The sequence below is a fragment of the Belonocnema kinseyi genome, chromosome 3 (assembly GCF_010883055.1).
Source record: "Belonocnema kinseyi isolate 2016_QV_RU_SX_M_011 chromosome 3, B_treatae_v1, whole genome shotgun sequence".
NCBI classification, from domain to species: Eukaryota; Metazoa; Arthropoda; class Insecta; order Hymenoptera; family Cynipidae; genus Belonocnema; species Belonocnema kinseyi.
The window spans coordinates 38,301,650-38,323,412 of NC_046659.1; the positions used below are offsets into that span (position 1 = coordinate 38,301,650).

General features: G+C 34.5%; 2 protein-coding genes across 2 annotated transcripts in view; both read left to right on the plus strand.

Annotated features, from left to right (window-relative positions):
- LOC117170254 (Krueppel-like factor 7) overlaps positions 1 to 18,795 on the plus strand; it is a 457,787-nt gene extending 438,992 nt beyond the window's left edge. Inside the window, exons 2-3 of the mRNA XM_033356892.1 lie at positions 18,223 to 18,352; positions 18,540 to 18,795. Coding sequence (XP_033212783.1) covers positions 18,223 to 18,352; positions 18,540 to 18,634 — 225 coding nt within the window. The 3' untranslated portion in view covers positions 18,635 to 18,795. The remainder of the gene's footprint in view (positions 1 to 18,222; positions 18,353 to 18,539) is intronic.
- Positions 1 to 21,763, plus strand: part of LOC117170253 (Krueppel-like factor 6) — a 491,461-nt gene that overhangs the window by 128,060 nt on the left and 341,638 nt on the right. The gene's annotated exons all lie outside the window — the stretch shown is intronic.

The window sequence follows — 21,763 nt, forward strand, 5'->3', positions numbered from 1 at the left end:
GTTGATTTGGGGTGTGTTCCACATGCACTAGAGGGATGAAACTTTTTTGTGGTACTTTTGGCTCTAAATGCAGCGATAATCATTAAAAACATTTTGACTTTTAGAAATTGTGTATGTTTAACGAATTTTGTAGTGTGCAGGGGTTGATTTGGGGTGTGTTCCACATGCACTAGAGGGATGAAACTTTTTTGTGGTACTTTTGGCTCTAAATGCAGGAATAATCATTAAAAACATTTTGACTTTTCGAAATTGTGTATTTTTAACGAATTTTATAGTGTGCAGGGGTTGATTTGGGGTGTGTTCCACATGCACTAGAGAGATGAAACTTTTTTGTGGTGTTTTTGGCTCTAAATGCAGGGATAATCATTAAAAACATTTGGACTTTTCGAAATTGTGTATTTTTAACGAATTTTATAGTGTGCAGGGGTTGATTTGGGGTGTGTTCCACATGCACTAGAGGGATGAAACTTTTTTGTGGTACTTTTGGCTCTAAATCCAGCGATAATCATTAAAAACATTTTTACTTTTCGAAAAATTGTATTTTTAACGAATTTTATAGTGTGCAGGGGTTGATTTGGGGTGTGTTCCACATGCACTAGAGAGATGAAACTTTCTTGTGGTACTTTTGGCTCTAAATGCAGCGATAATCATTAAAAACATTTTGACTTTCCGAAATTGTGTATTTTTAACGAATTTTATAGTGTGCAGGGGTTGATTTGGGGTGTGTTCCACATGCACTAGAGGGATGAAACTTTTTTGTGGTGTTTTTGGCTCTAAATGCAGGGATAATCATTAAAAACATTTTGACTTTTCGAAATTGTGTATTTTTAACGAATTTTATAGTGTGCAGGGGTTGATTTGGGGTGTGTTCCACATGCACTAGAGGGATGAAACTTTTTTGTGGTCTTTTTGGCTCTAAATGCAGCGATAATCATTAAAAACATTTTTACTTTTCGAAAAATTGTATTTTTAACGAATTTTATAGTGTGCAGGGGTTGATTTGGGGTGTGTTCCACATGCACTAGAGAGATGAAACTTTTTTGTGGTACTTTTGGCTCTAAATGCAGCGATAATCATTAAAAACATTTTGACTTTCCGAAATTGTGTATTTTTAACGAATTTTATAGTGTGCAGGGGATGATTTGGGGTGTGTTCTACATGCACTAGAGGGCTGAAACTTTTTTGTGGTACTTTTGGCTCTAAATGCAGGGATAATCATTAAAAACATTTTGACTTTTCGAAATTGTGTATTTTTAACAAATTTTATAGTGTGCAGGGGTTGATTTGGGGTGTGTTCCACATGCACTAGAGGGATGAGTTTCCAGAAAATGTTGGTGATTTCAGCGAAGAACAAGGGGAACGTTTTCATCAAGACATAAAAGTGATGGAACAACAATACCAGGGTTGATGGGACGAGGTCATGATGGATAATTTTTGCTGGATGTTGAAAAGGGAAACGAATGTAGGTCTTAAACGTAAGCGTAACCCTTTGCATCGTCCCTTCGAAGAAAAAAGGACACGTTATAGCAGGCAGAAAATAGACTGAAGTAGGTCTATAAATCAATTTAATTACGATAAAAAGCAAGATAAAATGTAAATACGAAAAATAGTATAAATATATCACTCAAGTCTAAGAAAAACAGAGAAAAAACATTTTTGAATAAAACTCTTATTCATTTGCATGTTTAAGTTACAGTTCTACATTTTAATTGATACAAAAATTGTCAGGTTAATTGAAATGGGGTCAATTCTACTTATAGTTCTACGTTTCTTTCAATGGGTAATGTGCGTCTAAATTTTTAACCACCTGTAGTACAATGAAATGAATTTTATTGTGTTACAACGGGAACACTTAAGTTAAGTTGTGTTGCGTTAAGAAAAATTTCGTTAGGTTCTGTTAAGTTAGATTCATTTTTAGGTTAAGATTGAGTTAACCTATTAAATACAGCACACATTTAAGACTCAGAACCGTACGCTTACATAGCTACGCGTGTGGTTGAATTTCGTTCGGCTGGGATAGGTTAGGTCAGGTTTTGTTAGGTTAGGATAGGTTAAACCTCTATGTAGGTTAAGCCGAAGCTGAATGAGACGGTACCGCAAACACAACGGGACAACACAATGAGTTTAATTGTGTTACGTGAAGTTAAGTTAGGCTAGGTTAGGTTAGGTTTTTTAAAGTTAGGATAGGTTTGACCTCTTTGCAGGTTAAGCCCAAGCTGATTCAAACGGTACCGCAACCACAGCGGGACAACACAATCAGTTTAATTGTCTTTCGTGAGGTTAGGTTAGGTTAGGCTAGGTTAGATTTATTTCTAGGTTAGGCTCGAGTTGACCCATTCGATGTAGCACACATTTGCTACTGGGAAAATATGCTTCCAGAGCTATACGTGTAGTTCAATAAATTTCTGTTAATTCAGGTTAGATGAGGTCAGGTTCTGTTGGGTAAAGTTATGTTAAATAAGATGATATCAGGCAAGGGTTGATCCTTCACAGTTGTCGACATGTTTTTGATGTGAAAATTTGCATCACTGGCATTATTTTGAAATTTATTTGTCTCAGTGCATGATTTTTCGTCATTTTTTGAGGTTATGGCTCAACCATGACGTGATGGGTGATTTTTGATACCGAACTTGAATTCTGCGCCCCAAAATCCATAGGAATACGTGTGTCTTGTTACCAGATCCGCACACTTTTTTTGTGTGGCTGTGTTATTTTTACATTCTCATCATTTATGATTGAGAAAGTATTAGAATTGTCTGGGATTTGACACTAGAGTTTTTCAACGGATCTCCACGTTTCGAGAGCCCCTGAATCCGAAAATCAGGTTTTTACGATGGCGTCTGTCCTAAAAGAAGGGACGAATTCGTTAACCAGCCATTTTGGATACAATTTCCAAAAGTGAGTGCATTTAAATTTTTGGGACCACTTTTTTCTGAATTTGAAAATTATATGTAAGGATATTTATAGTATTAAAGCGAGCAAACAATGTATCCTAATAATTTTTTTCGATAAAAAGAAAACACTCAGATTTATAGCATTTACAAAATTTCAAAAAACATCCGAAATTCAAAATTTTAAGCTAAACAACGCACGATATGAAAAAAAGTCAAGAGAAGAAAAAGATTGTTTTTTTTAAATCCCTACAAGACTGTCATAACAGATTTTGTGATTTTTTTAGAAAATCGAAAATTCAAATTTTGGTTGCACAAAAAAGAATGTAAAATCAAAAATTCCATTTTGTGGTCAAATTATGTAGGATACGAAAAAAAGTGAATGAAAAAAAATTGTTATCCCAAAAAGATCTACAAATTTGTTAAGAATCACTTCGTGATAGGTCGCGTACTTTTTGTTTTATTAGTGAAAAATAACATCGAAAATAAAAAAAGTAAAAAATTTGTGGAAAAACGACGAAAAAAAAGATTTAACAATACCTGTTTACAAATGTCTGTCAAAAATCGAGCGCGCAGCGAGTGTCAGGATGAGAATGTGTACCTCAAAGCCTACAGAGCTTTGAGAAACTTAATTTTTGACTATACTTAATTAGGTAGACAATTCAGAATATGAAGACGCATATGAATACTGCCATCTAAAAGAGATCTTCTTGATAGAATTTTCTTCAAGTATTCCAAACTCAAAGAATAAATATCCGAGCGCGAAGCGCTAGATGCAACAGACGCGCACCCTAGGCGCGCTTAAACTTGCGAGCGAAGCGAGCCGTGCCCATAGCGCGCGATGAGACTATGGCCGCAAAGCGGACAGATTTTTTAAACTACTTTCCTGAGCTTCTAATCGATTAGGGGGTGTAGCATTCTTTCATCCCTCTTTCTTTTCTCCTCTTGCCTGTACACAGTTTCTTCTACATCCCGCAGCGGAATCGTCCGGACAACTGCCTTGTGCTCTCAGTCGTACGTAGTGCGCATAGCCCTCCAGTTCCTTAATGTCCTCGCGATTACGGTCGTCGAAAACTTCGATTTCAGGACATTTCCCTTTGTCCGACTGTGGAAAATCGTCTTTAATCTTCGCAGAAGCGTTTGGATCCTACCTGTAGCGGTGATAAGTACGTTAAAACTTTAAAGGATTAAAATAAACGTTATAATAAAAGACCTTTAATTTAGTCATGAAATTTTATAGAAAAATTCCCATACTTTGTCTATAGCTGAAAAATTTATTCACAAGAATTGACAGATTTTTCAATTCGAATTCTGTAAATTTAGGTGATTATTTTTTACCGTGGTCTTGTTAGATTTCAAAACATAGGAATCGGATCTCTCTTGTCGACAACTAAGTGTAAAATTCCCTTATGACAATCTTGTTTTCGTCGACAATGGCAAAGAAACTTTCTGGATGAGTAGTTGTTCGCGGTTGTTACTAGTTCACGATCGAAATCCTCGACCTAATATAAGTCCTGGCTGATGTGTGTGCGGGCTGAGTGGAGACACGTAGTGAAAAGGATTGTACCGAGAACTTCTTCATAAAAAGTTACCGTAAAATTGAAACGTTGAGCTTCCAAAAGTCCCGGAAGAGTCCGAGTATAGGACCCAGATGGTGCGAAGCACGAGTGTGAGCAAACAGGGTGCTCGCAGTATCTTCTTCCCACCCCCAAAACTCCTGCGCCACCCACTTCGATACCTCCTTTCCTTTCTCCGATAGGCGCTCGCTTTTCATTCGCCAGGGTCCTCGGCGTACCGCCATTTTGGATAAGAAAACGAGCAAAACTTTAAGTACCCAGTCTGACCGTCTATTCCCTCACCGCCATCGGCCATTTCAGGGCTTAAAGTTCTTTCTCTCCCGACTTAATAAACTGCACATGCACTACGTCTTCTCGCGTTTACCAAAGTTCCTCCTCCATTATTTTCTCACAACGACTTTGTCTTCTTTTGCTACCAGGTATCTGGATCTCTACCGCCTCTCTCACCCTTGACTCGTTTTAAACTTTCGTCATGGGTAACATGCATCACAAAAAGATGTTCTGTGATTATTTCTTTTCAGCGTTCTTTACAATCGCAGCAAAAATAAGACAAAGTTTACATCGATTGCAGTTGAAACATTCCCTGCATCACAAATTAACCTTGCTGAATGAACTTTACATGAAACGAAGATAATTTCGCATTTTTAACCTTGCTTCTGTAACATATCGACTCATAATATCTGATTTTTATTCGAAAAGTAGCGAGAGTTATGAAGCCAGCGTTGTCTACCGCCGTTTAAGTTTATTAAACTAGAGCAAAATGGCGATTCCACGTGTGTCAGTTGCTTTTTACTCAGTGGTATAAAATGTATTGTAGTTCATATACTATAGCCTGCGCCATTTAAAAAAGAAATGTATAAGCTATAAATTACGCTATAAATTATGAAAACATAAGAGTAACTATGACTTACAATTTTAAGAAAGAAAAAGTAATGAAAATATGTAGTTTAATATGAAGGAAATTTAATTTTGAGATCCATTTTGAACGCATCAATTAGAATTTAATATTTCTATTTTTTCTTGCTTATATAATTTTTTTTAATCTGTTCTAGTTTAAGAATTTATTTGCTGTTCAAATTATAATTGTCTAGCTAACAAATAAAATTAATAATACTTAATGCCTCAAACAAAAATGTTCAACATAGTCAGAAGAATTGATAAAAAACATATCTTTTATGTTCAATATGAATATATAACTAATAATAATTAAGAATATAAAACTATAGTTTAAGTTGCACAGTGAACAATATTTAAGCCTTTAAACTATAAACAATTACAAGCTTTGGAGAAAATACCAGGAACATATGAAATTTTTTACGTTGCTGTCATAACCTGACTTTTTCAACCAGGAGCTACACATTGACGAGCCAAGTATTCCGCTCTCATTAACAAAAAACAACTTTTACCAAAATTAAAAGATTCAATAGTCAAAATGCAAATCTCTGCATTGGATACCCCTCCGGATTCCCCTCCGGATCGTAAAAGAACAGAAAATTTAGGCTGATATCACACACACCCACGCGCGCGCGCGCGCACTCACACATAATACATGCAATAGGTCAGAATTTTCAGGTAATTTTGTTATTTTACGCCTGATTTCAATTTAAAATATTATAAAGCATTTTAAATGATTTTTAAAAAATTCAAAAAAGTTTTAGGATCTTCATGTAATTTAAAAATATGTTTAAGTATTAAAACAGATTATCAGGACTTACTTGATTTAAAAATGTTTAAAGTTTATAATTGAAATTCAAAAGATTTCAAAAGATTTCATAATATTTAAAAGAGTTCAAGATATTTGAAAAGAATTTAAGAGATTTTAAGTAATTTTGAAGATTTTTAAAGGAATTTTACTAGAATTAAAATGAGTTTTAAGATTTTAAAGTAATTTTAAAATATGAATAATGTTCTTGAATTGTTTAAAGTCTATTAAATCTCTCGAAATCTTCGTAAATTTTTAAAAATCATTTTAAATCGACGAAATTTCTTAAAATATATATTGGTTTCTCTAAAATCTTTTAAAATATCTTGAAATATCTTTGAATTTATTTAAAATATTCTTAAATTACATGAAATATTTAATAACAATTTGTATTATTTCTAAAATTATTATATTATAAATATATTATTATAAGCTTCACAACATTTTGGATAGAATGGGTTGCAAAAATTTGCAGACGGTCTTGCACAACTGTAGGATATATTTCAGATTTTTTTCTTTATACTCGAAGCTAGGTTAGCCGCGAGGCTTTAGGTTTTAGGAATACGAAACATTTATGGTTCGAACCCGCGATATAAAGAATAAAGGTTCAACAGAATACCAATATTGTCGTAAAGAGAACATGTTAGCAGATATGGTCACTAAACCTATGAACAATATCAGATTGTTCATACTTCGAAAGAAAGGCGGATTAAACAATTAAGCTTTGCTGGATCATCATTGAGGAGGGGCGTTGGAGAGAGAGGCAGTAACGATTTCATGGGAAGTGTAAGGTGTAAAAAGAAGCATAAAGAAGGGCGTTCGTCAACCATGATTAAGTGACGTGTCGTATGAGCATAGCAGTCAGATTGCGTGAGCTGACCCGGAATTTAGTTCATAAAGCCATACGGAACCGAGTTCACGTGTGTTATTATTTCGTTCACTTGGATTCCCCCACTAATACAATACGTAGCCTTTGACCTTGGACCACTGTATGCCTAGAGAGGCGCGATATAAATAACTTGTAATACGTCACTGACTGCCCGAACGTATAGGCTGTCAGAGGAAGTCACGGAGGTAAACAGAAGCAGTCAAGCGTAAAGCCGGTCGAAGATTGGATGGTCCAGATTCGGGCCTTGAGTGAAATATACGCATTTGAAGGGCGCAAGTGCATATAAGCGTGATTGTCAAAACTTGAGATTCACAGAAGGTACAAAAAACTGTCTAGCTTTAACAAATTAAATTGTAAGAAAAGAGCAAAAACATGGACTCGCTTCGAGCTCGATAATGTATTTATCACGCGTTTAACGCTCGATAATTTATTCACCTCGCGCTGCGCTGGCGGTTTTTGTACTTCACCTACATTTGTGCACAGATCTTTTAAAATTAGAAGTAAAATAATCGACAACTGTAATTAGGTAATTGTGAATAACTTTAACGAATACATTCTTATCACGCATCTGCTGCTGCGCACCGTTTAGCGTTAAAACTGTCAATCTTTAAAAAAATTTAAATAAATATCTCATTGGGCTGTTGTAACCTACAAAAAATTACCAAGTTATAACCAAATCCACCGAAAGATATTTTCCTATGCATTCTGTGCGGGGTCCTTTATATAAATGATAGATTTTTCAGGGTAGCGGAGAATGAAAATGAGTGCAAAATAAGGGGCGAATATTAAAGTAATCATGATAAATAAAATTGCTATATTTCATATAATAGTGTTGAATATAATGTAGATAAGTTGACAGTTTGGATAAAATCGAGTGCGAAGCACAAGATACGCGATGAAAATGTATCCGTTAAAGCCAAAGGAGCTTTAACTAAAGAGAATTTATAGTCACCAAATAACTGGTGTCGATGCTTTGACATTTAATTATAAAAGTTCTGTGCACGTGTGTGAGGGAAATGCAAGGACCGAGCATGAAGCACGAAAACGAACAGGTGCGCGCCCTATTGAAGAGTTCTGAAACTTACAGAAATATTCAAAAAGGCTTTAAAAAATATAAAAAATTTATTTCCAACTTCTGCCAAAAAAAATATCTTTCAGAAAGCTTGATATATAAAAAGAAAAATGTATCAATGATAATGTAAAATATTGGGTAATATCTCAACTAAATACAAAAATAAGGCGGTCCCTCGAATGGAAGGCGGTCCTTTGAAAATAAAAAATGATAAAATATCGTTTTCAAGAGTGAGATTGAGAAATAAATGGTTTACTTTTGCATATAAATGGATTACTTTTTCTGGCTGTTGCGCTTGCGCATTTCGAGTTAAAATTACTTTCCAGGACTGTCGGAATCATAGCCTCACTTTATTATGATTTGACGCTTGAGACACTGATTGTGAGTAGTGAATAGTTATTGGGCATACATGAAGTGATAAGTTACCATAAATGACTGATAAATTACAGTAATTACCGATAAATTACCGATAATTTTTGAAACTTTTGGATATCTGAAATTATCCATAAATTTTCAGAAATTTCTTAAAATTTAGAATTTCTGCCAAAAAGCTTCCAGTTCTGGTAGGCAGTTGAAACTCTTGTGAAGTTTACAGTACTTGCTATCGGCTCATCTTCGGGTTGTCTCTGGCTCGTACAGCTAACTTCACACTCGTGTGGAACTGCTTACTTTCCGCACTTGTAGCACAATATACTATTTCGTATTAGATAGTTTTCCTTATACATTAAGAGTGAAAAAAGTACACCAAATCGCACTAGATCACAATATTACACTACTCAACTTGTGGCACTTAGGCATTGATGACTTTGTATTCATATTGTACCCACTTCCAAACCGAATTGGACTGTAAAATTCTACAGCGACAAGAGTTAGACCAAACGAATTAGTTTAAGCCAATGAAAAGAATTTCAAAAATTTGGCGTACGGAAAAAACTGCCTTGAATTGAAGAAATATAGTACGGAATACGTTTAATAAATTTTGTTTGTTGGAACGAAAAACGTTTTTCTTGTAACAAAAATGATCTTTGCATTGGAAAAACATACTTAATTAAGAAACGAACAGTTTCTCTCGATCACAAAAATATTTTATTGGAAGTATTCAGTAAGATATTTCTTTAATTCAAGTAATCTTTTTTCTCAGTGCACTTACTCCACTACATGCTGCATTAATGTCTTATTATTTAAAATCTTTGTTTAAATCTCATTATTATCCATAATATATGGGAGAGGAAAAAGTGTTTTATTAGAGGCCACCAAAGTAAGAAAAATACATAGTTAATAAAAAATTCAAGATAAATACAATCTAATATTTCATTCGCTGTAATAAAACTCGAATGTCTTCTAAATCCCGCTTTGTCTTTTTTTTGTTTCAGGTGAGTGTCTCTTAAACGAGTGACATCATAGGGCGAGATATTCAAATCTAGCCACCAATCTATAATAGATGCCACCATAACGGTGAAGCTCGCGAAAGGTCGAGCAGGTCGGAAGTGTCGTATACAGGTATAGTGGTAACGTTAACTTAAATTGTTCTCATTCATAACGTAAAATGCACGCTAAAAAGCGACTCCAAGTCGAAATTTAGACCCTACTTTGAACCTGTTACTCCTACCTTAGTATGGGCTGGAAGCAGTAAAGAAAGTTGTAAATAATCAGAAATTTCAATGCAATTTAGACCCTACTTTGACGCTAAAAGTTTCCGAAATCAGTTGTTTTTCCACTCTTAGCGTCAAAGTTTGGCCTGTATGTAAGACACGTTATTACCCTCTTTTTCGCCTCCAACTACTACATGAATGACTTGTGGCATTAAACCAGGTTCTCTATAATGTCACACCAGCGTGGATGGATAAAAATAACACAGGCCCACTTAAAAAAAGTTTTCTGCACGAGACTAGTGACTAGGCTATTCTTATGGATTGTGAGCCGCTGAATATGAATCTAGCTTTAGAATTTCTCGTGCAGTTCTCAGTTTTTCCCTAGATTCGGAACATAGGGGGAAACCTAGGGATATTCTAGACATTATTCATTAGAATTACCCAACCTAGGACTAGAGAATTTCTTTGTACAAATTAAGTATCTACAAGTCGCTGTACTTAAGGTAAGAATATAACATCCATTTGTCTATTTTCACGTATACTGGTATTATCAAAAAAACGTCCAGAATATCCCTAGTGTTTCACTATTTAGTGCATCTACGGGAAAACTGTGATATCTTCAAGAAATTCTGAAGCCAGATTCGAATTCAGCACTCAAAATACATGAATATACCCTTGTCACTTCTCTTATGCAGGCCACTTTTTTCTTGTGAGCCTGCATGACCAGAAAATCCCTAGGGTTTTCCCTACTTTGTGCATCTAGGGAGAAAATGGTACAGGCCCGAAAAATTTAGTGCTAAAATTTAGATTGAGAGCGCAAAACTGCAAAGGACATAGCATTTTAATTTTTTGCGATATAAGTCTGTATAACTTGAGCAACACCTTCAATTTCCCTAGATTTATCCTAGCTAAGGGAAACGGAAAGCACACTGAAGAATTTTTGTTTATGAATTTGGTCTTTGGGAATCCCAACACATAAGAATATGACACCCGTAAGTTGATTCTTTCGTATTCTGGTATCATTAAAATAATGTCCAGAATATCCCTAGGTTTCCTCCTATTTTCTGAATCTATGGGAAAACTGACCTGTGTAATATTTGTTATTTACCTGACAAAATGAAATAATATCTTTCATATAAATATCAAGGACAATCGGAATTATTTTAGAGGAAAAACGAAAGATAAAGTTTACATCGATTCCAGGTGAAAGATTCACCGCAACAAAAATTAACCTTGCTGGATAAACTTTACATAAATAAAACATAATTTCAGATTTTTAACCTGGCCTGGATAATATTTTTCCTTATAATCATTCCATTTTTATTTGAGTTGCAGCGAGAATTGCGACGCCAGGGCTATCTATCGTCGTTTAACTTCATTAAATTTGAGAGAACTGGGGATTCCCATCTGTCAGTTGCTTTTTGCGCTTTTTTCTAAACGGTAGTTAATATGTTCTAATTCCTTTACAATAGTATAATTTATTTTGGAGGATATATATTAGTAAGCACAATTTTTTCGTGTTTTATGTTGCTGATTCTACATGTTTTACCGAAATTTGTTCACTTCGCCGTGACGCCGTAGACGAGATTAGGATTATTCTCCTAACCTCAGTGAAACTTTCGGCGAAATATGTTTCATTTTTAACCATTGCTTGTCTTACCTGCAAAAAATCTTAACTTTTGTTTTTTCTGTGTTGTTTTAAATCTAGTGTCCCGATTTATAGCTCGAATTCACTCATAATTTGCCGTTTTCCCCAGTGCAGCTAAGGACGCCGTAGCAGACGACAGTTTTTATTCCACCGTAGGATAACCTTTCGCCAAGTAGCATGTAAACTTTAACAACTGGAAATTTTACATGCAACAAAACTTAACTTCAGTTTTTTCAGTGTTTATACACTGTAAAAAATTAAAAAATTGTACTACTTAGAAAGGTAAAATTACCAACAAAAAATTGGTGCAATTTTACTACTCTGATTATAGAGTAATACTAGAAGTATTATAGAGTAATACTTAATTATAGAGTAATACTTAATATTAAGTAATAATACTTAATTATAGAGTAATACTAGAAGTTCCAACTAATCATGTAACTTTACCACTTTTAGACCGAAAATATAGCAAGGCGTTGGAGAAACACAGTATCTGCTTGTGAATCTGTTACTTTCAGAGCAGGTAATAAATGGACCTACTTTCAGAGTGTTAAATTTGTTGACGCTGGAAAAAGTACACAAACTGTCAAAAATTCACTTTTCCAACGTAATCTCACTTCTTTAAATTTGACTACGGGCCCAAATGAGTCATCAATGAGCCCTAAATTATGCGAGGGGTAAAAATGGGTTTTATGATTTTCTTCACGTATTTTTTATAACATTAAAGTAGCACAACACCATATATAACAAAAAAAAGGCAAAGGAAATATTGCACGACTTTCAGTTGATCTTATTTCAGGAGCCTTAAATAAATCTGAAATTTTGAAGGATAAACGAAAATAAAATTTGTTTTGTGGTAAATTTGTTTAAACAATAATTTATTTAACAATTTTTTGTTAAATTCAAATATCATAGTCATGGAGCCCTAAGTGAGACTTAACATGGGGTAGAAGAAGAAATTTGTTTAATTAATTTTTGCTAGAATTCTTAAAACAAAAATTGTTTAATCAATTTTTTTTCACTTTTTATGATCATGTTCCTAGAGCCCTAAATGAGCCCTAAATTATTGTATAATGTGAATTTTCCGTGAAATCATTTTAGTACGTTTTACAGCAATGATAGGCCAGATTAACGTTAAGTTAGCGTAGACACTATTTTTTACAAAAAATAAAAGAACCTAAAATTTGGGACCGCGGGTCCAAATTAGCCCTGAGTGAACACTAAATTAAGAAATAGATTATATCTCTATACCTTGATAGTGTTGTGCCAGCTTAAAATACCTAATAAATGACTAGGGCATTCCTTTGCTCTACAAAGAAATATTGTCCAAATCATTTGTTTCTATGTGTAATTGTGTTAGCTTAACGTTAAGATAGCAGAACCACAGATTAAAGAAAAATGCTTAACATCAAATTTGGCAATAGGGCATTAAATGAGCCCTAAATGAGCCCTCAATTATTGTGCAAAGAAATAATGCCTAAGTAATTTTTTTCTCTGTGTGGTCCTCCTAGCTTACCGTTAAGATAGCATGACTACAGATTTTTTCGAAAAATTACGGAAAATTAAATTTGACAATAGAGCATTCAGAGAGCCCTAAATGAGCCCTACATTGTAGTGCAAAGAAATGTTGAGAAATTAATTTTTTTCTGTGTGTGATTCTGCTAGCTTAACGTTAAGCTAGCATGAGCACCGTTTTTTTTAGCTATGTAAACCTGACAGCACCAGGTCATCAAATCTTGATGTCTCCTGTTTCATAATTAAGGGATCATTTAGGGCTAATTTAATGCCCCATTGCCAAATTTTTGGCTGTTCGTTTTTTTAAAATATGCATGGTGCTGCCAGCTTTACTTCAAGCCAGCAGCGCCAGTCAAGGAATCGGTCAAAAATGATTATATCAAATTCCCCTTTTTACAGGAATTTTCGTTCATTTCCGGCTCGAGATATCCCTTTGTACCACTGGCCTGTCTTTAAAATTAAAAAAGGGCCACTATACTTTACATATACATCTTCAGATTGTTATATTTCTTTCTTATTATTCATACAGTACATTCCTTTGATGAAAATTCCAACAATGATAACCTTTTTTTAGCTATTTCTTATCGTTTACGAGATGTTTCATACTTATTCTAATTTTGAACTCTTTAAACTCAATTTTAGATGCTTTTAATCGTGAAAACCCATAGGATCTAAGGCTCATTTAGGACTCTAGGACTATCATAATCAAAATTAACCAAAAAATTTTGTTTAAATAAAACCGAGTCCCAAATTTAAGAATCTATTATTATTATTATTCTAAACAGTGGAGACCTAAATTTGGGACTACGGGCCCAAATTAGTCCATAATGAGCCCTAAATTATACCAGGGTAAACAATGGATTTAATTGTTTCCTTAACGTCTTTTGGCCACGTTTAAATGCCACAATACCATACATAAAAAAGGTGCAATGGAAAAAATCGGACCACTTCCAGGGAAAAATATATTAAAAATATATTTATTTAATTTAAAATCCATAGTTGGATAGAAAGTGAACCCTAAATAATCCCTTATTAATGCTAGGAAGAGAATTGAAAAATGTATATTTTGTAACTTTGCCATTCGTGGCCCTTTTTTAATTTTGAAGTTAGGGCAGAGGTTCGAAGGTATATCTTGAGTCGAAAATGAGCTGCTAATTCCTGCAAAAAGGGGAATTTGATACAATCATTTTTTGACCGATTCCTCAAGTGGCGCTGCTGGCTTGAAGTAAATTTGGCCGCACTGTTGCATATTTTATAAAAAGGGCTAATTAATAACATCCATAGTTGGATAGAAAGTGATTCCTATGTAGGCCCTTATTAACGTTATAAAGAAAAATCGAATATTAAGTTTTTGTCCCTATGCCCTTCACGCTCCTTTTTCAATTATGAAGGTAGGACAGTGGTTTAAAGGGATTTCTGAAGCCGGAAATGAGCCGGAAATTCATATGAAAAGTGGAATTTGATATAATCATTTTGTGACTCATTCCTTGAGTGGCGCTGCTGGCTCGAAGTAAAGCTGGCAGCACCATGCATATTTAAACAAAAATGAAGAACGGAAATTTAGCAACGGGGCATTAAATTAGCCCTAAATGAGCCCTTGATTATTAATAGGAGACATCATGATTTGACGACCTGGTGCTGTCAGGTTTACATAGCTGTTTTTTTTTAATGAAGAGCATTAAGTTTGGAAATGGGGCATTAAATTAGCCGTAAATGAGCCCTAAATTACCTATAGGTTTTCAGTCCATTTTTGCAATGTGTTCCTACCAGCTAAACGGACCTCCAGGCTTCCAAGCAGGAGGACTGTGTTTCGATCCCTGTGCCGGTACCAATTGAAATTTTTCTATATACTTTAAACCGGGACTCTGGCGGTTCGGAACCCACCTTAAACTATAGGTTCCCTCAAAAGAGCTCAGTGTCCTCCCAGGTAAGGGGCTCCATGTCGAGGGGACTATTCTTTGGGAATCGTTGAGCTACTTTGAGAGGCTCGAAAAAGACCCAGCGCTTTCCGTGCGAAGAGGCTGGTCATTTTCGAACAACTTAAACGGGTGTGGCACAATAGACTTCTTAGTTCCAGTGCTCACCCGCCAACAAATAGAATACCAATACCAATATTTTTGGGTGGCTGAGGAACATCCCTCTTCATAGGATCCTGAACATGTTGTCAGTTTTCACGTATCTCTCACTGTTCCTAAGATAATTTAAAGTTTTGTTAGTAGTAGTTTTGTTTGTTTATTCTTCCGTGTATGCCTTGATAGGTTTTAAATAATATAGTTCCCCGATAAGAAAATGATTACCGACTTAAACGCCAACTTATTTATTTACATTTTGAGCATTCTTACTCATCATTCATTGAACATTCCATTGCCACTGCACATGTGCAGTAAAGTTTTTTCTTGGTTCCCACATAACTTGCACAATTTACTTTTTAAATCTGTATTGCTCAGTAATCCTACTTTCCCGCACCTCATCCTCTTCCACTCTTGCTTATCTTTATTGTTTACTATCGGATTATCCCAATACTATTCTCTACAAAATCCTTATTTCCAATATAAGTTATTTTCACAGTAAATGGATCTGGTTATTTTACCTCGGTCTCCACCATAGAGTATCCCGGCCTTAGCTATAGTATCTAACATATACAATCGTCTTTTAAAGCTGCTTATTCCATATCATTTGGCTATTTTCTACGATGCGTTAATAGTCTTCTGGTCTCTCCCAGCTGCAATATGTAAATTTTTGTTAAAGTTGCTGAAATGTGAAAACAAAAATCCCAAGTATTTGAACGCTAAGTCATCCGCGAATTTCACTTCAAAAACTTTCTGGTGTCCTACCACCGTACGAGTGGCTTTCCTATTCATTATCAATATCCTTCGACAAGGTGTTAAATAGAATATGGCTCAAAGGATAGCATCATCTCACTCCTCTTCCAGTTTCAAAACTCTCCGAAACCCCCTTCTCCGTGGTAACTGCGTTAGTTATTTTACTGTATATAGTTTCTATCATTTTGTACTTATTCCCATCCAACCCATTTTTCTTCAATTTCTCAACCATTAGTCTGCAATATACAGTTTCGAATTCTTTTTGGAAATCCACATATATTGTCTTCAATTTCCCCTTTTTCTTATTTAACTCGATACCTATTAAAGTTTAGAGTTTTAGCCACGTTCTTAATTGCAGTTCTATTATTAACGCTAAACATTTATATACAGCATCTTACAGTGCGATCCTTCTATAGCTGCTATTCTTGTGTTTTTACAGCACGTTTCTATTATTCCTGCCTTCCTACTCCTGCATCTATGTCTACTTCAAAAAGCTTTTCGAAATGGTTCTTCTACCTAATAATACTGATATTTTCCCGCCTCCTTTTTTTTCGTAGTTGGAAATCACCTATTGCTTTCCAGCATTCTTCCATGTATTTTCTTTCTTGAACCCTTTTCCACTTTCGCTCCCGTTTCTATTTTTTTTAGCATATATTTTTTTCAGTTCCTTTTTGCTTCTTAGAAAAAGCTTCTCTATTCTGATTTCTGTTATGCTTTAAATACTGGTTTAAAAGTCTAAAAACTACCTGTTGTGTAGTTTAACTTCTTCAATAAAACAAAATATTTGAACTCCCTCCCTATCCGTTCTTTTTGCCTACCTTGACATGCGTACTTTCTTTTGCCGCTATTCTAATGGCACTCACCAGTCGTTCTCAATTTTATATCGAATATTTGCAGCTGTCTTATTCCTCCAACAATCTATCCATAACCTCACTAAAGTTACTTGATGTATCTTTATTACCCTTTTAGCATTTCTGTCTGCTCTGGGTTGTTACTTTTCAATCTCAATTGTTTTCCCCCTTTCTCGTATCTACTTATGACGGTGAAGGTTAAGATAGATGGTCTGATTCAGTACTTGTGTCGACCTTGTATCGCCAGGGACTCAGTTTCGAAACAGCCGATGTAATGTAATGACAAATTTGCCAAAAAATGTTTTATGTGAAATAAATGCACTCAGCTTATTCTTTAAATTATGTAATTGTACGTACGGTCAATTACAAACATAATCGCACGCGCAAACGTTATGAAATATCGTGCATGCTGGGGATTCGAACCCTACCTACACGGAAAAAAATTCTTGAGGCGAACGAGTGAATCGAGAATATATTAAAGTCAAAGAAAGTGTCCGCTTAGATTAGGTAAAACGTTTAGTTAGAAAAGTTAAACATTTAGTTACTGTATGTAAATTGTTCTCGTAAATCAGTAATTTGGACACAATTGCTGAGTTGGAGAGTTTATTATTTTCGACAGATTATGTATAATTTTATCTTCTTCAGATTAGAAAAAAAATTTAGTTGTTATAGAAATATTTTAAATTACACTAGCAAATCTTTCGTCTGGTATCGCGAAAATGAATTTCCCTGAATTCCGTATAATGTATTTGGAGGTCAATTTTGTTGTTTTTATCGCTTTTCTTGATATTTCAATATAGTTATCGCCTACAATCGAAAAAATGGTAATTTATTATTACCGCATCATAAAATCTATTTAATATTAACATGCGCGCACATTTTAAGTGGTAAAAAGCGTTTATTTGTCCAAAGTAAATCTGAACTGTCGCTGCTCTCGATTAGACCGTCGCCATTTTATTTCGCTGCTCCCACAATGCACCGGCGCTCTTCCGGGAATTCCTTTAGACACCTATTCTTAAAATCCCTATTATAGTTATACTTATCAGGGATTTGACTATACGATATCCCTGGTATATAGAAAATGGTCAAGGATATTAATTTTCGCTAGTCCAGGAATCTTTCTTAATTCCTTCGTTCGTTTTCAGCTAAATGTTTAGCTATGATAAGGAATAATATCCCTGTCACAGCTCAATTTTTTTTACCGTGTAGACAATCTAAACCCTAATACTCTGAGATTTCTATCGGTAGGGTGTTCTAGCATGCCAATCCCCTGAAATTAATATTGCCTTTCCCCTCTGTTGCTTTTTCAATTAAAACTTTTATCATCCCCTAAAATTTAGATAGCCCTTCTCACTCATTCCAGTTGTAGATCTTGCTTTCCAATTGCAATTCCATGTATACCTTTCCCGCAATTTTCCTTGACTCACGTACTTGCTGTACTTTTCCTTAAATCCGTCTTTATATTTCTTACTCCCTAGACGTCAAGTCATCCTCAGATATTTTTTTGGTTACCTTGAGATCCCTTTTTTCTTGCATTATTGCCTTTTTAATTTGCCAGGATTCTCAATTTACTAGGAGTCCTCAGGCGATTCTAGTTGTTCCCTTAAATCTACAATTCACTCAAAAATCTCTCCTTCATCACTGATTGCACTTTTTCTTCTAGACCTCTACCAGCCATCTTAACCCATTAATGGCCATGCGTCGTATTTGCGACCCGAAAACACGCCTTCTTTCAAACTCTGTAGCCACCTTTCCAACAAAGCGTACAGACTGCGCCGAATGGCAGAGAACAGGTAAGGAAATTTTTGAAATTTTTTGAAATAGTTGTGTCAATTAGGTAAATACAAAGCACAATACAAAAAGTCACTCAATTTTATCACCGAAAACTAGTTTTGGCCATTAATGGGTTAAAGCCCCTCATAGTGGTGCTGTTCTTCGTCTTTCTTATTTCTTTTATTTCCCATTTCATTTCGATTTCAGGCATTCTTGTTGGTGCACCTAGTTCTTTTCGTCAAGTTTCTGACGTTCTTCTCCCTGCGACTATCTCCCGTGCAGAAATTCAAATATGGATCTGATCGGCGCCAGATCGGACAGAATTTGGCCCAAATCGGGCTATCCAGATGGGGCCAGGCTCGAAATGAAAGGCGATTTCCGATCGGGGCCCAAGCGCTGCGCGCAAAGGTAACCCGGCCTGGCCCCGATCGGGCCCATATTAATTTATTTTTATTATTCTTAATTAAAAGGGATTCTTAAATTAAATAATATTAAAATATTAGTTCATTAATTTTCAATTATGTAAACAATTTCAATTTGTCTAGCAAATGGTTTTTTTCAAAAATTCGTCGATTTGACAATGTATTATTTTTAAGGGACATTCATTTATTTTTAAATATTTCCCAATTTTTGAAACAATAAATAATTATTTATTTTTAACTAATAATTAAGGTTGTATAGTAATTTATTTAATATTCACATTCTACCATAATTATTTAACAAACCTTCATTTGTTTCTACACATTTAATTGGTTCTTTTTTTTATATAATCTTAATGTATATTGCCTATCACTGTGTGTCGTGACATAATGAGTTTGTTCAAATAATGACAAATTAATTTGAGGGAAAATACGAATTTCCAAGAAAAAACAAACTATTTAGACAAATTCCATTTTTGTCAATAATTGAAAAATGAATTAACCGATGTTGATCAATATTCCACTTGAACAATATAAATAATTTTAAGTACAAAAATACGACAACACAGTGCTCAAAAGGTTGATTTCAGGAAAAATTAACATTTTTTGTTTTAAAGGTAGTTTTCAGGGACTCGTGGGGGTTTATTAAGTGTGTCAAACTCATATGTCTGATACATGAAATTCTTTGTTGGCTAATTCTCTACGAGCTTTTATACTATTCCGGCACATTTTTCCAAACGCTAACAAATCATTTCAAAAACTCAAAAAAGGGATTATTCCCCATGCATTTTACATCCGAAACTTCAAGTAAAAACCGGCACCTGTTAAAATGAACAAAATAGAAAATTAGAGAATTTCTTTTTTCGGATTTGGAATCAAATAGGGGAGGGGGCTTTGGAAAAGTTGTCCTTTAAAAAAAGTGTTTTTGAGTCACCATAGCTTTTTTGCAAGTAATCGGTCTATTAGCGAGTGAAAAGCCTGTTGTACGAGTATTCCTATTTGGATGTTCTGTACCCATCAACAATCGAGCATTCCTTTGATTTTATATTCAATGCATATTTGCGGGCTTGTTATTTTTTCTTTCCTAAAAGCTGTTGTCCCAAACCTCTGGGCTACTTTTACGGTCCCCACTTGTGTCCCCAGGGTTTCGATCTCCTGGTGTCACCGTCTGCTGGTTTATGTCAAAACCCATGTTGGAATTTACATTTCTAATTAATATAAGCTACATAGGTTACCACTCCAGCTGTGTTATATTGTAGCGAGATATGGACCTATCAAGCAAAGAATAATACTAAAATCAACGCGATTGACATGAAATTCTTACGCATGATATGCGGGAAAACTTTGTTGGAAAAATTAAGTAATGAGATAATCCTCAAAGGATGTGGTGCAGACGGAACACTAGGTGACACATGGCAAAGAAATCTGTGAAGAGGTTTCGGGCATGTTAAGATAATAAAATATGAACGATTAACGAAACAAGTGTTTTAAATTAAAGTAAATAGTAGCGTGCCCAGAGGCAGACCGTGGAAAAAATGATTACAATGTGTGAATAAGACACTAATGAAAAGAGACATAAGAAGCCACAGAAACACGAGAGCTTGCATAAAAAATGCATAGACGTGCAGTTAGCTAGACCTAAATCTAGACCTACATCAAAACTATGACACTTTTTCATTGGCAATTTGTATTTTTAGAGTATTGTATTTTTACTATATATTTTTTTGTTTTCAAATAAATTAGTACATTTAAAAATGTTAAATTTTGAAATAAAACTCTTTTTTCTTCCGCTTATAAAATATTTGATTGTGAAAATATGATAAGATGAAAATACTGGTATTTCAATATTGATGATTACAAATGAAAAATTAGCCAAAGAAAAATCATAGAATTTTGGAAATTTCACGCATCTAATTTTTTCGGGAGTGTGGCTTCTTATTCTATCTCGTGGTATTTATTAAATAATGTGAGGCAATTGCATTTTGAGGTTAGAGTTTCACTATAACAGTGTTCAATAATTAATGAGCTGCTGCTTTGCATATTTTAAGTTCCTGAACATGTCTTAGGTATAAAATAATTTATATTCAACAGCTGATGCAACCTGAACAATAAAAATATTGTTAAAAATCATAAATTCTTTAATTCTTAAAAAAAATTTAATTCTCCTAAATTCTGTCGTATTCTCGATCATATAAAGTCAACTTAAATTCTCAGGAATATAAGAACTCTACTGAAAGTGCTTTTAAAATTAACTTAAATTCAATGAAAATAATTAAAGCATACGAGAAAATGTTTCGTAATTCATTAATGTTATTTATAATAATGTTTAATGATATTGAACAGAAAGATAGAGAGAACATTTCCTTACATTGTCTCTTACCAAAATGTTTTGAACTTACCGAATTCACGATTCAAATTTTCCTCTTTAGAGTAAAACGGATCCTCGATTGAAGAACAAGTGTGCCAATGTTGAATAAAATGGCACGATATATTCAATATGAGACGCGGATATCTTTTCAAAAGCGAACTTTTATTTCACCGATTTTTCTTCACAACACAACACAAAAACTGCTTATGTCAATAAGCAATAAGTATGAAACATAAAATGTTCATCATTCTTCAATAACCCTTGAGGCTGGCTTGACAATTTAGCCTCAGAATTTTACGTGCGTCGACGTAAGTTCGTATCAAAGCGTACATTCGCTTTGTAGCCCATTGCTACCAACTGTCACGCGTTTCTCATTGATTCATATTTCGGTGTTCTGGTAGTTCAATGCAGTTCAATGTTTACAGGAACACTGAAATGTGAAATAATGAAACCCACGCGACACTTGGTAGCAATGGAGAACAACGCAGATGTACGCGTTGATATCAACGTACGTCGACATACGTGCAATTCTTAGGACATATTGTGAAGCCAGCCTAATGTGGTGATATGGTACTGTCAACTCAAACTCTGATTATGATGGCGACACTTGTCTCTTTCAAAAATTCAATTTTTTTTTGTATTCG